This window comes from Maylandia zebra, linkage group LG15 (assembly GCF_041146795.1).
Source record: "Maylandia zebra isolate NMK-2024a linkage group LG15, Mzebra_GT3a, whole genome shotgun sequence".
NCBI classification, from domain to species: domain Eukaryota; kingdom Metazoa; phylum Chordata; class Actinopteri; order Cichliformes; family Cichlidae; genus Maylandia; species Maylandia zebra.
This window is the reverse complement of record NC_135181.1, coordinates 8,809,857-8,824,258: the sequence shown is the minus strand read 5'-3', so window position 1 is coordinate 8,824,258 and position 14,402 is coordinate 8,809,857. Positions and strand designations below refer to the sequence as shown.

Sequence of the window (14,402 nt, the reverse complement as noted above, 5' to 3'; positions counted from 1 at the left end):
GTTTGGAGGCAGCGTCAGATCAGTGGTTCATCCACAAGGCTTCTGAAAATCCGTGAAAGGCTGTTTCATTTTAGTGTCTGTGTGTTTGGGGTCTACCGAGAATATCAAAAAAGGTCACTAGGTGGTGACATTGGAGTACGTTTGAGAGATTTCTGGCTTTCAGAAGTCTAAACAGTATTGCCCTGATTTCACCGGGTACATAATGTACCGGTGAAATAATGTGCTGTGAGTCATGTTATACATTTAGACATGTTATTTAAGATTAAGCTTAAAACTTTCCTTTTCGATAAAACTTAGAGTTAGTGCTGGATCAGGTGACCCTGAGCCATCTCTTTGTAATGCTGTAATAGGCTTAGACTGCTGGGAAGCTTCCCATGATGCACTGAATCACGTACCTCTTTTCACTTCCTGCGGGTTTACACACACTACTCAATTTAATTATTGGCAATTATTAAACTCTGGCTCTCTCTCTCCTGTCTAATTGAGTCTGTTTCCATTGGAGATTTCTCCTGTTAACAGAGAGATTGTCATTCCCTCAGTTTCCAACTGCTTCCTTATAGGAGCTCATCTGGTAATAGAAGTTTCTTTCTAATATTGTAGGTTCTTTACCTTACAACATGAAGCAACTTGGTGTGACTGTTGTTGACAATTGTTGCTATAGACTGTAAAAAAAAATTGGAATTACACTAAATTATTGATCCAGCCTGGTGGTGGAGGCCTGATAATACCACTGATCACAGATAGGTATGCAAGGTAAGACTGCAGTAAGTCAGGGAAACGCACAAGCTGTAAACTACAATGTAAATGTATCAAGACAACTTAGACAACAACAAAAAGAAAAAATAAGTGGACAACAATGACCTGCTGAGTCCGGTATACAATTGAAAAAATAGGAGTTAAAGTGAACTGAAGACAGAGTTTTAACAGTTAATATTAAGTCCAATGATTCAAGGCCCCAAAGGAAAAAAAGTCTAGTGTTGGGTCTTTGTGTAGTTCCAAGTACAGTTTGACAGGCTGGTGTAGCAAAGTTTAACAAGGAGAGCAAAGAGAAGTCATATCTGGCCTGAGGAGGAGGAGGAGGAGGAGGAGAAGGAAGAAGAGGAGAGAGAGAGAGGGGGGGGGGGGGGGGGGGGGGGGGGGGTAGAGAAGGAGGAGCCAGTAGGCAGCTGGCAGGGGCAGAACTGACACAGGAGACTTCAGTACCCTTAAACACAAATGACAGAGGAGGAGGGGACCTACTGACAAGGCTAAGCATGAGCTCAAACTAAACTGCACTTTTCTGCTTTATGGATGCTGATTAAATAATCAGGAGATTAAAAAGCTGCACACACTCATACTCATTAGAGATAATGACATTTTGACTCGGGCTTTAAAGATCATGTGTGCGCTGCATTAGCTGAAGGCGGCTGGGGAGTTTATTCTAAAGAAAGGGCGTGCAGCAGAAGAAACGTTGCCTGAGGTTTTTGTCTTAGCTCGCTGAATAGCGAGGACAACTGCCTGCTGAGATCTTAAAGCATATGAAGGAACACACAAGGAGTCTGAACGGCAGACTCCCTAAAGAGGTGAACGCTTTTAGAAAGAGAAGAAGAATAGCAGATAGCTTGGCAGAGGCTACTGTGGACCATTTTGTTTTAGACATTCTGAGCATTGTGTGGGTGTGTGTGTGTGTCTGTGATGTATTGCAAATCAGCACGGTATTTGCTTCACTTGCAGCCTGTCCAAGCTTCACAATAGATGGTTTGCGCTGGGCCTTCCCAGCCCACATCATAGGGAGCGCTGTATAGACGCCAGGGCTAAATTGAATGTGAAACCCAGCATTGCATTACAAACCAAATAACTGCTCTTCTTCTGGGGAGAAGATGCTTTGCTGTCACGAGATGAACTGATAAAAAATAACTTTCAAACCAAACATGCACTTCACAGAATACAACAGACTAACTTAACCTCTATCTTTTTTTTAAGAGGATGCTCTGAGAAATGTGAAGCTGATTTAGTTTAGCATCTGTTATAAAAGATCCACAACCTACAAAAAAGAAGAAGTTATAAATATAAAAGTGGGTGAAGCATAATGACTGTAACTCCGTGGAACGTGGGAAATCACTGCATGTAACTCTTGCCAAAGACGTACCCACATTTCCCATTAAAGGTGCACTGACAGGCTCCCAGTTAACGTCAAACTGTGATCTGTTAAGTGTCCAAATTTGTCGCGAGGGAACTGAATGCTCACTCCCACACTTCCCACAGAGCAATTTTTTGACATTTATTGAGGAGTTCCGAACATGCTGGAACATCGTCTGGCAAATTTTAGGGGCTGGATAATTAGTACCCACACCAACACCAATTACTCACCCGGGCTCTTCATTCATCTTCTGATGAAGACAATCTCATCCATGATTCATTCCTTCACTTTAACCTTCTGTTCTGAATGGTTCTTGTTTGTGTGATGTTATTTTGGGCATGTCCAGTGAATCAGAGCTGTCTGTCAAGGCAGTTAATGACTTCGATGTAGTTGCGGAGTCTAACACCAGAATCTGTTGTGATTTTTCACTGTGACAAATGTCTGGATTTGCACTTCTGTGCTCCATCAGTAGGCTTATTGCCTCTGATCAAGTTGATTAAGCTCCTTCAATGAATAGTGATAGAGCTCAGTGTTTCTTTTTTGCAATTGATTAGAACTTCTTTTTCTCTCATTCTCTCATGGTTTATATACATTTACATACACACACAAACAAAAACAAAGCATGAGCTGCCTTCTTAGATTCATACATTGATATTCTGGGGATAATTATTCACATCAGTAGAAGTGACCCATGGTAAAATTTAACATAAGCCAGATAGATGTTATTTACAGCATCACTAATACTCATCCAAAGTAGAGGAGAATCCCACAGTCTTGTTATTAGCTTCTCATTGCCACTTGTATTGATTTAACCTCTGAAATCATAACACAGCCTTGCCTACAGTGCATCATTGATTTGTTCAACCTGAACATATTATTCACAGGATGCCACATTTACATTTGAAGTAAAGCCACACTGCTTCGCGGATTCCTTGTACTTGGGTGGGGATCACACACATACTGCCTGAATAATTTTGCGTATGCCACCCTTAGAAAATCGTCATCCCAGACCTACTCCTCAAAAAAGCCTTATTGTTCCTGCTTTGTATTCTTTCAGCCCTCTGAGTCCATCTGATCCCATGCTTTCTGGATGTGTCGATTTTTGTATGTTTAAAATGTTCTCCCACCAATTAAAAGAAAATGTTCTTGCAAATTAGAAATAAAAATATTTGAATTGATGCACGTAACAGCTATTTACATTGCTTTTTCTAACAAATAAGTATTTATTTGTTTATCTCTCAAAATGTTGGGATTTAGGACCAGGTTTGGGGTCATCACTGACCTCACAGGGTTAAAGGTAACTCATCTCTGATCCAAACCACTACTGTAGGTTTGTGTTTTGCTTTTTTGTGTGTAAAATTATTGTTATTACAAGAAAACAGTTTTGTTTTTTAATTGTTATTGCTCTGAGGCCTTTTTTTCACTGCCTACCCCAGGCCATTAGACCTGAGTGTGCATCCAGAGTGCTGATCACAAGGCACTGTTTAGAGACCTGAGGTACTAACGAAGTTATACCTGCTACTCTGAGCCAAATAACTGGTGGACCCTGGTTAGAAACACTCCTCAGAGATTTTGTTTGACATGAGGATCACAAAGTTGCTGCAGTTGGCTGCATATCCTTGATTTAAATCCCAAAGATGCACTATTGGATTGAGCTCTGGTTCCTGAGCTTACTGAAGTAGTGTCACTTGGTGTGGTCTGGTGTGGCTTAAGATTTGATGTGCTGTGCATTCAGAGATGCTCTTATGCCTTCCTTGGTTGTAACAAGTGCTTATTTTAGTTGCTGTTGCCTGTTGCTGAAGCAGTCTGACCTTCTCCTCTGACCCCTGCTTCAGCAAAGTATTTTCACCCGGAGAACAGCTGCTCACTTCATATTTTCTCTTTTTCAGCCCATTCTCTGTAAACCCTTGAGATGGTTGTGTGGGGAAAATCCCAGCAGATCATCAGTTTCTGAAATATTCAGACCAGCTCGTCTGGCACCAACAACCATCCAATGCTCAAAATCACTTAAACCGCCATTCTTTCACATTCTGATGCTCAGCTTGAACATCAACTAGTTAGGCCTGACCCCTAAATGTAAAGGAGTTGCTGCCATGTAATTGGCTGATTCGATACTACTAATAATAATAAGATGATGACTTGATGTACCTAATGAAGTGGCCAGTGAATGTAAATATTTAGGGATGCTTTTGTTAGTTGAGTACCAGACATGTTATAGTTTTGTGTCCTCCAATTAGTTTTCATTTTAATTTCATTTTGACTGTTTGATTTAGTTTTATTTAGTTAGGGCTTTTTTTGTATTTTTTTTTTTTTTTTTTTTTGCATTTCCGTTTAGTTTTTCATTAGTTTTAGTGTTTTTATTTAATATTGTATGAAGGAACATGCCAGAGGCAAGATATAGGAAAATCAGCATAAGTAGCACAATACAAAACAGAGCTTTTAACTCACAGTTTTGTAGAAATGCTAAGTCTCAGTACAAACTAAAGCCTCATCAGGCAAGCTGTGATAATACATTTTGCCAGACTGACAAGGAGTAAACCTAAGGATGTTTTCTTTATAGTTTGAGTTTATTTGAGTTAGTTGTTCACAAAATCATTTCAGTTCATTTTTATTTTCTTTCCCTACAAAAAATATTTTAGCAAACAAACTAAAATTGTATATTTCACCTTAATTTTCAGTTTCAGTTTACTTACAGCAACCTTGTTAGATAGATAACTAGTTCAGACGAAGCGTTCTCAATTAGGCCCTTTGGGAATAAAGACAGAGCTGTCGAGGATTCAGCACTAGACAGCTCCCATCAAGTCCGCACAGGCAGAGCTGAGCAGACAGCGGGGGTGAAGCGGACATGATCCAATCAATCTCACATTGGATATGACCCTGCGTGGCAGCTCAGTGTGCACATTCTAATCACAGTTGTTGAGCCTGCAGCGGACTCACCAGCCCTTTGTTCCCACATGTAACCCGAGGGTGGGGTGGGGGTGCTTTTCAGTATACGCTTAACCCCTCTGATTCCCACTGAAACAAACCCCATCTTATATTTTGTATAGAAGTTACCCATATCGCTCTTTTTGTATTAAAAGTCTAAACATTTACGAGAGAAAATAACCTCATATGCGCTCACACGCATAGCGAAAACCACAGCAGTTCACGTAAACTCTCGGGAGCTGACGTTTTGGGGTTTTTTTTGTTTTTTTTCGTAAGCGGAGGAGCTTCTGTTTGCATCCCACAAACAGTGACTCCAAACTGTGTCAGTGTGATTGATTCAAACACTCAAGTCATCACCAAATCACCATCTACATTATGCAGTCGGCCCACTCCTGCATATTTTGGGGCTTCAAATGAGACACTAGATGGCAACCACGTTGGCAGTGAGTCTGTGTGTGTGTGTGTGTGTGTGTGTGTGTGTGTGTGTGTGTGTGTGAGAGAGAGAGAGAGAGAGAGGGGGGGTGAGTTACGTCGGCGTGGGACAGTGGAGGGACCGTCTGCTCATGGCACTCCGCTTGCAGCTGGAGGCGAGCTGCAGAGATGGGAAACAGCAGGAAATGAGATTAATGCGCAGGTAAAAATTGTTGGATCGCAGTCGGACGCATGAGTTGCCAATTAAATTGTTTGAACTCGCAGATTAGATTGTTGTTGCCAGGTGGGAGTAGATCTGCAGTGGAGGGAAAGCAGGGGAAAATGTGCCGCGTCTGTTGCGCCACCGGTGCGCTTTCTGGGGACGGAGCGAGCGACGGCGACGCGCTGACACCCCGCTTTTAGATGGCTCCAACATTTGGGGTGCAAAACAGGTGTCAGGGAAGTGTCGTCACGAACCCCGGAAGCCGGAGGAGGTGGGAACATCAGAGGGAAAGATGGCAGCGAAATCCGATGGTCGCGGGGTCGTCACCGGTTTCGCCCAGCTGCACAATCTGGACGAGGTGGTGGGGACGGGAGAGGACGACACTCGGGACGGCAGCTCATTCCACATCTGTCACTGCTGCAACACCTCGTCGTGCTACTGGGGCTGCCGGAGCGCCTGCCTGCATTACCTCCGGGGGAAGGGGAAGGGAAGAGATGCAGCGCGACCACCGCAGGAGGAACGCCTCTGGCTGGACTGCCTGTGGATCATCCTGGCACTGCTGGTGTTCTTCTGGGACGTGGGGACCGATTTGTGGCTGGCCGTCGACTATTATCACAAACAGGACTTCCTGTGGTCAGGCCTGACCCTGTTCTTCGTGCTGGTGCCCTCGGTTCTGGTTCAGATCCTGAGCTTCAGGTGGTTTGTCCAGGATTACACGGGGGGAGGACTGGGCTCCGTGGAGGGGCTGAGTAGTCGTAGAGCTACAGCCAGTTTGCAAAGAGACAGGTGCTGCCGCCTCTCCGTCTGGGTCTGGCAGACCCTTATACACATCTTTCAGATGGGACAAGTGTGGAGGTAAGACAAACTTTTAAGTTTGGGCCTCAAAAGAATCGGTTAAGCTCCTAAAAGCGCAGTGTTTCCAGCTCCTCTCCTCTATCCACTCAGCCAGCCTTCTAACCTCTTCTTGACTGTCACCTGGTATAACCCGATCTTGTGTACATGGCTGGGGTAAAAAAAAACAAAACATCAGCACCACTGTGATGCCGTTACGCTCGGCTCTCAGCCTCATTGTGGCTCACATGTATGCATTTACATTTTAGCTTATTTCGACATTCAGTCACACCACGCGCGTTTTAGTTGCGCAAATGTGTCCACATCTGCACAGAAATCGCACCGCTGTGCGTGCACCACAGTGCGCCATTGCGCTTTTGTGGGGAGGGAAGAGAGCTATTTGCTCAGACGGAGCAGGTAGTAACCTAAAGCTCGTGTGTGTGTGTGTGTGTGTGTGTGTGTGTGTGTGTGTGTGTGTGTGTGTGTGTGTGTGTGTGTGTGTGTGTGTGTGTCGCTCACATCACAGTGCACAGTCGCCTCAATGCACCCGCTTTCCCCTCCCCGCATCAGATACTCCAACCAGAGGCCAGACGAGCATCTGTTTTCACGGCTCGCAAAAACTACATCTTCCCCCCACAGACATGATGTCATCGATTCCTCTGCGACGCTCGACAGATTTTGGTCACCAAAATCCGCTTTTTTTGGCCATGCAAATTGATGAGCCGGGGGGACTACGGAGATGCTTAAATGTGTAGATCTCAGCGCGCAATCTGTGACATCTAGAGTCTATAGTAGTAAATGTGACACCGGTGCGCATAGCTCTCCTACTATATGTGGGCTGTTTAGTCGGAGCTTCTGGCCGACGAGTTGTTGTTGTTGTTTTTTTTTTTTTTTGGTGCAGACAGACGCAGTGGCTGGCATTTAATGGGGGTAAAAGTAACGCATGACGGCTGCCCAGAGAGAAGTGGGGAAAATGTAAAGCAGTACACCGTGGGAACCGGCGGAAGGGTCCACCTCATTCTTTTACGGTGTTTGTGTTTGAGAGCAGCCTTTTTGCTCCTCATCGGACAAATGGATTTTTTTCCTAAGCCGTGACTTAGTGTGATGCACAGTAACATCTGTGCTACGGGCTAAATTACTCACACGCGTAAGAGTAAAATGTGAACTAAAACTCACTGACCTTTATGGAAAAAATGGCACGGGCAATTAAATTAGATATCTTCTCGTGCCATTTTTCCAATTTTGAGCCTTGCAGTTTAGTGTAAAGAAAAAAAGCCCAATGTCCTTTTTATGTTCTTGAAAAAAACAAAAAAAAAAACCAAAAAAAAACAACCTCACTACTGCACTAAAGTTAAATTTAGTGCTTGCTGGTGGGTCTCCAGTAGTTTTCCCCCATCCAACCCGTTTTGAGGTACACCTATAGGCTGTTAGACTGATTAGCTGCAGTTGCATTGGCTCATGTTTATTTACTCTAGTGTGATTCGATTGATTATTTTTGCTCATGTCTGTAGTGGGTTGAGGGCATGGAGAGTGCTGTTAGCAGGCACCCAGTCAAAGACACTGCTTGTGTTGATGGTGAAAGTGGTTGGTCATATGCATCCTAAGTAAAAATGTACAAAAATGGAGAGAACCCTAATTTGCCTAACCTCATTGTTGCACACTCTGTTTTAGAGAAATACCAACGAGCATTTGCTGAAACACATTAGATATTTGCTTCTCTTCAGATATTCAGCATGTAAGGAAAAACACTGATGTAAACAATATAATTGATTATGGCTGTATTAATTACACCAGGGTCCTGGTAGACATGCTGGCTCAGTGGCTTGGCTTACAGAGATTTGTAAATGGAAGTGAGCCATCAGTAGTGTTATTAGTCTGATATGACTGTGTGCATCTTTGTTTAGGTGCCTACGAACTCCAGTAAACCCATTATATAACAGCAGCTGGAAAATAGGTATTTTATCCTGTTCTATTGCCATATTTAAATGAGCTCAGTGCCACACTTGAACTATTTTAAAAAATCTTTTTAAATATATCAACTTCCACATGCAGCTGGCTTGCTTAGCTAAGCTCAAAGATGGAAATGGGGGACCCCAGCCTGACTCTTCCTGTATAATCTCCTCTGGTTGCCTGGTAACTGTTCCCCTGATCCCAGCTGCATAACCGTAAAATAGCAAAGTTAAGTTTATACCAAACAACTTCAACTTTGCATGAACATGAAAAGTAAGAATTTGCACAAGAGAAATCCAAGATGGTTAAAGTACAACAACAGACCGGAGTGATTAAACGTTGCTTATGAGGAACTCAAGGAAACATAATGTGTTGTTGTGTATGTTGTGACAGCACAAAACCTGGGGGCAGGGGATCATTGTCAGGCCACTTTCTCCCTTTGGACATGATCCGCCTGGCTGCTGGTTTGGAGTGGAGGGTCAGAAGCTGCTCTTGTCAGCTTAGTGAGAGTTCATAACCTGAGCCCCACAGGGATAACAGTTGATATGGAGATTATTAGACGCTGCAAGATGCCACCCTGCCAATAAGCAGCATATGTTGTCATACTGCGCTGCATCATGTGGCGTGCGTATATATTAAACTGTTCTCTACCTAGTTCACTTTGTTGCATTTCATCAGCTGTGTCTAAACTTTGAGAAGCATGTCTTTTGTTTCTTTTATGGGTGATGTTGTTGTTTTTTCATGACTGGATTTCAAATGACCAATAATGGCCATTCTCAGGCAAGCTGCTGCAGTATCAGTTTGTGAAATGTTTTGCCATCATTAATACGAGAAAACAACCTGAAGTGCTGACAGGAGTCAAAAACGCTGCTTCATCATGTCTCATTACTGAGTTCTACTTTCAATTCTACATTCAATTAGCTCCTTTCTTTCCCCCCTCTCCTTCTTTGTGTACCTGAGGACCGAGCCGATGACAGAATCGCCGAGCTTGTTTTGCAGTTATCTGCTTGTTAATTGTTGACAGAGTGGGGAGGATTCCTCTCCCATCTGTAATCCCACTATGACACCGGCTGTCCGTAGCTCTTTCATGTCCTCTCTCCCCGTGAGTCGCCAGCACCGCTGATGGTGTCTCCTTGAGCTTTAGAAATTCTCCTCACATACGCTTAGCGGATCGCACATACACAGCGGTCTCCTGGCAGCACGATGAACAGCTTAATCAGTGTAAGCCCAAATTAGTGCCTGGCTGAAAGAGAACTGCATCCATCCGCACCTCATTGCAGGAATCCATACAGAAATTTCAGAGGGTTTCAGGAGGTTGGGAATTCCCCGCAGAACTGGGGCGGGGCATAGTCTACCCCTTCTCTTTTTTAATTCTAATAGCTGTGTAAAAGTGGCAAGCTCCTGTGCTGTTCCGCCAAAGTGAGCAACACTTGTGCAGCAGCGATTGCTAACCACTAAAAAGTGAACGCATTAACATCACATTGCTTCTTCAGCCACAGATACTGGTATTTGGCAAAACATTTTTAAAGATTGTTCTAACACGACTGAAGCGTTTATTGGTTTAAACAAGCAATCCAGATGTTAGGCAAAACATTCGGTTTACATGTCCCTACACATCTGTCTTCTGTCTTGTGTGGTTGTTGGCTGAAGGTGAAAGTGTGCATCACAGGTTAAAGAAGTGGAAGTCGTGGGCATATTTAAGAGGTTGGAACCATCCAGTATTGTCGTTTTTTAAACCAACCTTAACAATTAAGGTCAGAATATTTCACATTCTTCTGCATTAACTTTGGCCATTCTTGTTTTGTTTTGTTTTTTTAAGCTGTTTCTCGTCAGCTCCCCGACTAAGGGCACATTAAGAAAATATGCATCAGAGCAACAAGTGGCTAGTCTGAGACATCCATTCCCATTCAGCGTTTTAAACATTGTAAATGGTAAATGGCCTGTATTTGTATAGCGCTTTTCTAGTCCCTAAGGACCCCAAAGCGCTTTACACAACCTGTCATCCACCCATTCACACACACATTCACACACTGGTGATGGCAAGCTACATTGTAGCCACAGCCACCCTGGGGCGCACTGACAGAGGCGAGGCTGCCGAACACTGGCGCCACCGGGCCCTCTGACCACCACCAGTAGGCAACGGGTGAAGTGTCTTGCCCAAGGACACAACGACCGAGACTGTCCGAGCCGGGGCTCGAACCAGCAACCTTCCGATTACAAGGCGAACTCCCAACTCTTGAGCCACGAGTCTCGTTCAGCCCTGGATAAAAGACTGTACGTGGTATATTATGAATGACTATTAAAAGTTTCATGTTGGTGCTTTTATAAGTCCAGTAGGTGGGTTGTTTGAAAAAACAAAATCCTTCTGGAAGGGGTTGTTTTTCTTTTAAAGGTTTTGGTGATCACAACTGGCATTTGAGAAGTAATCTGAAAGATGGTGATAATTTGTCAGAATATAAGAAAAAGGCTGGGGAGCTGTGCCTCTGTGAAACGACTGCTCTGCTGGTGTCAGTGCTGAAATTCTACCTCGAGCACCAAGAAAGTTTCAGCGCCTCATCTTGGTATTTTTAACCTTATGAGGTCCTGGTTTCAGATTACACTCAGTGAATATTAAAGGGTGCTTGTATATGGGACTGTGTATTGATTTTTTCCTGTCTCCCAGGCATATGCAGCTCTGTTTTTTCACAGTGTTATAACCACAGTGATGAAGGGGTCATCTGGGAACTGCGTACTGTGTTTGGATATGATCAAATTTGCTTGTCTTATTTTGTATTTGGTGCACATTTTGAGTCCTTCCTCTCGCACACTTTAAACCTTCACTCGGTTCTTGACAGTTTGTCAGCACACAAGGGAAAACTTTGAAAGTATTATGAGTTTATGTATATTTTTCATTTTGCCATGTCCATCTGAATCAATAGAGTAGGCTGAAAGGTTTCAATCTGGTTAGCGAGAAAGTAGTATTTTAAATATGGTGTCTAAGATCATCGCTGTGTGTGGGATGTATTACTGCTTTTTTTTCTACTCTTATAAATTTTCTTTCCAACTCAGTGCAAGAAAATGAAAAAAAAAAACACATCTACAGTGTATATGGAGAATTGCCAGTGAGATTGCTACTCAGACCGGTTAACATATAGCGTCACTCAAATCCTACGATCATCTTGGTTTTTAAGGAATTCTCCAGCTGAACAGAAGCCAACAGCGTGGGGATCCCCCCCCCCCCCCCCCCCCCCCCTCCCCCTCCACCAATTCCTCACACCCCCTTACTGCAGCAAGCAATGTTTAAACACTGCAAAATCTGGTTGGTTGGATTATGCTTTAATCCAAAAAACAAGAACGGGCTTACCACCAAGCAACACGAAGGAATCGCCTCATGGTCGATGTCTGCCTGTGTTTCAGAGCCTGGTAAATATTAATACAGTCTGCGAAGGAGTCAACAAAAGCCTCCCTTGGCTGGCTGGGCTGCTTGTAGTTGCCAAAAAAGGTTTGTAGACGCAGTGAAGCAAGACACTGAGATGATTCAATGCAACCAGCTGCCATGTCAATGCAAAAAAAACACAAGAAAGACAAAAAAAAAAAAAACAAAACAGCCAAGAGGGTGAAAGAAGGGAACGATGAAGGCTTGGATGGATTGGTGATTTGCAATTACATATTGAGAGTTTAAAGCGGTGAAAGATGGGAACATCTTGTTCCCTCCGCCGTGGAGGCACTGGAGTATTTTTGGAATGAAGGGAAGGAGCGATCGATGCCTGGGGTCTTATTGGACTGCTTATTCTCTTTGCTGGTAGCAAAGACAGGGAATCTCCTTTAAAATAAGATATATAAAACATATTATGTATTTATATTTACATGCTAAAGACATCAAAATACATCAGCTAGCAAACCTTTTTTTTAAAATTCAGGTGCACATCTACCTCTGTTGTGTGTTATTTACAGGCAGCACATTACATTCCAATTGGTGGATCACATCAGTGTAACGCTGCTCATTTTCTCATTAGCAGTGATAACAGGGAACAAACCTTTAAAGCCAGCTCTCCAAGACAGCCCCCAATTATGTGACAGAGGAGCCCATCAAAATACAAGAAAAGCCGGCTTTCTTGGGAATGCGCCGCAGCCGGGGGTAAAGAGACAGAAAGCCATAAATGGCAGAGAAATATTTGCCTTAGTCATTTGAGAAGCGGAGATGAGGGGGAGAGAGCTGAAAAAGAGAACTCAATTGCTGTTTTGGTTCCATTTCTTCATGACTTTGGTTGAGGCTGGAGCATTGCTGGAAAACGTTTCATTCAGTGGGTATTCAAATCCAGATGTTTCACCTCTTAATAAACAGATGGGTGATTAAACTGGGTCTTGTAAAAGACTCAACAAGCTTTAGCGGAGGGTTTTGACAACACATGGGTACGTAAGGGTAACCCTGTAAATAAATGAGTAGCTAACATGTTGGTTCATTCCAGTCTTGTTTCTACAGGCGGTAACGCCAGCTGTTACTGTAGAAGGCTCTTAAGTTCAGTGCAGGGCAAATGAATACGGATAAAAAGCATGTGATCATGCTTGATTTAACCGCCTCAGGCTGGCCTCCTAAGCAAAACAATATTTTGTCGTAGACGCCTGAAGGCCCTGATGCTAAATTCTTTCTGCCTCTCCACGCTGTTCAACAGACAGAGGCAGGCTCATGACTGAATATCAAGCACACGGGGGGCAGATGGGTTACCAGACAGAGATCTGTATGCGGATCACACAAACACACACACACACACACGCACATACGTGTGTACGTGAACCTCAAGGGAGTAGGGAGAAGCTGTTTTTTTATACACCTCTTTATATGCAGTCTCACGTCACAGCATCTTGCTCTCTTACAGGCACCACACACCTTGAGAATAACACATTTCCAGGTCCTGTTTCGCGCTTTGATCAGAGAGTGGTGAGTCAGCTGGCAGTGAACTCCTCCTGTCCTCCCGTGGCTCTCTCCTTTTGCCTAAAGTCATCTCCTTCACTCTCTTCCTTAGAGAGTACAGTCTGCCTTTTGTTGCTGATTGAGTCAAGCGTGTTTGTGACGCTGGTGACATTTGGAGCATTTTTAATCAGACTACATGACAAATAATGCGGCTTGTCTGTGTTTCAGTTTTGGTGACTGGAGGTGTAGCACCAGATAGCAAGGATTTGTTTCTGTGGGATGGATTCATATACAATCTCTGAAAGCAGGCGTGCTGACCATGTTAAGAACCTAAAGTGTGATTTAAATCACTGCTGGCATTAAAATGAGGATGACATCACAAGGGCTATGTCCATCTTTTATGTACAGTTTATTGGCAGTAATATCAAACGACTCCTTAAACTGTCCAGCTCCTTTTGTTTGTCGTTTTGTTTGTGATTGTTGTACGAAACCGTACATTTATTAATGATTCTAAAGTAAACATGTCTTTAAAAGGCACCAGTGGGCTTGTGAGTGCCTCAAACAGGGTAAAAATGTCCCGAGAACGGGGCTAACATGGGTGTTTTCATTCAAACCCAGCCTTATCTTTACATTTGATTAGACAAATACTCGCCAGATTCAGAGTATTGTTCAATTTGCCTTTGTGTATGCTAACATGTTTACACTCGTCTTTGCTGCTCGCTACAGTTGTAGCTTGCCAGCTTGTGGAAATTGGCTTGTGACGATGTAGGATTTATTGACTCTGAAGTCTCTTGTTTGCTCAGCGTGGCGTGCGGCTGGTTTTATTGGCTGCATCATTTCGGTTCCCGGTCCTCCCTACAACTGTCTGCTAATCCCATTCTCCTCTAAACAAAACCCTAAATCGGCCCTTTTTGCCACTTTCCCCTTTGAAGCCTTCACAACAGCACGTGTGATGTATATTCCCCCATTACCCAACTGCATATTCTACTCAGAGAAAATCATTACGTGGGCCCATGGGCTATCCAGTGTGAGCTGAAATACTCACATACAAA

At 43.5% G+C, this 14,402-nt stretch overlaps 1 protein-coding gene across 1 annotated transcript in view; it reads left to right on the top strand.

Moving 5' to 3' along the window:
* Positions 1–5,614: 5,614 nt before the first annotated feature.
* Positions 5,615–14,402, top strand: part of xkr6b (XK, Kell blood group complex subunit-related family, member 6b) — a 75,146-nt gene continuing 66,358 nt past the window's right edge. Inside the window, exon 1 of the mRNA XM_004541910.3 lies at positions 5,615–6,533. Coding sequence (XP_004541967.1) covers positions 5,971–6,533 — 563 coding nt within the window. The 5' untranslated portion in view covers positions 5,615–5,970. The remainder of the gene's footprint in view (positions 6,534–14,402) is intronic.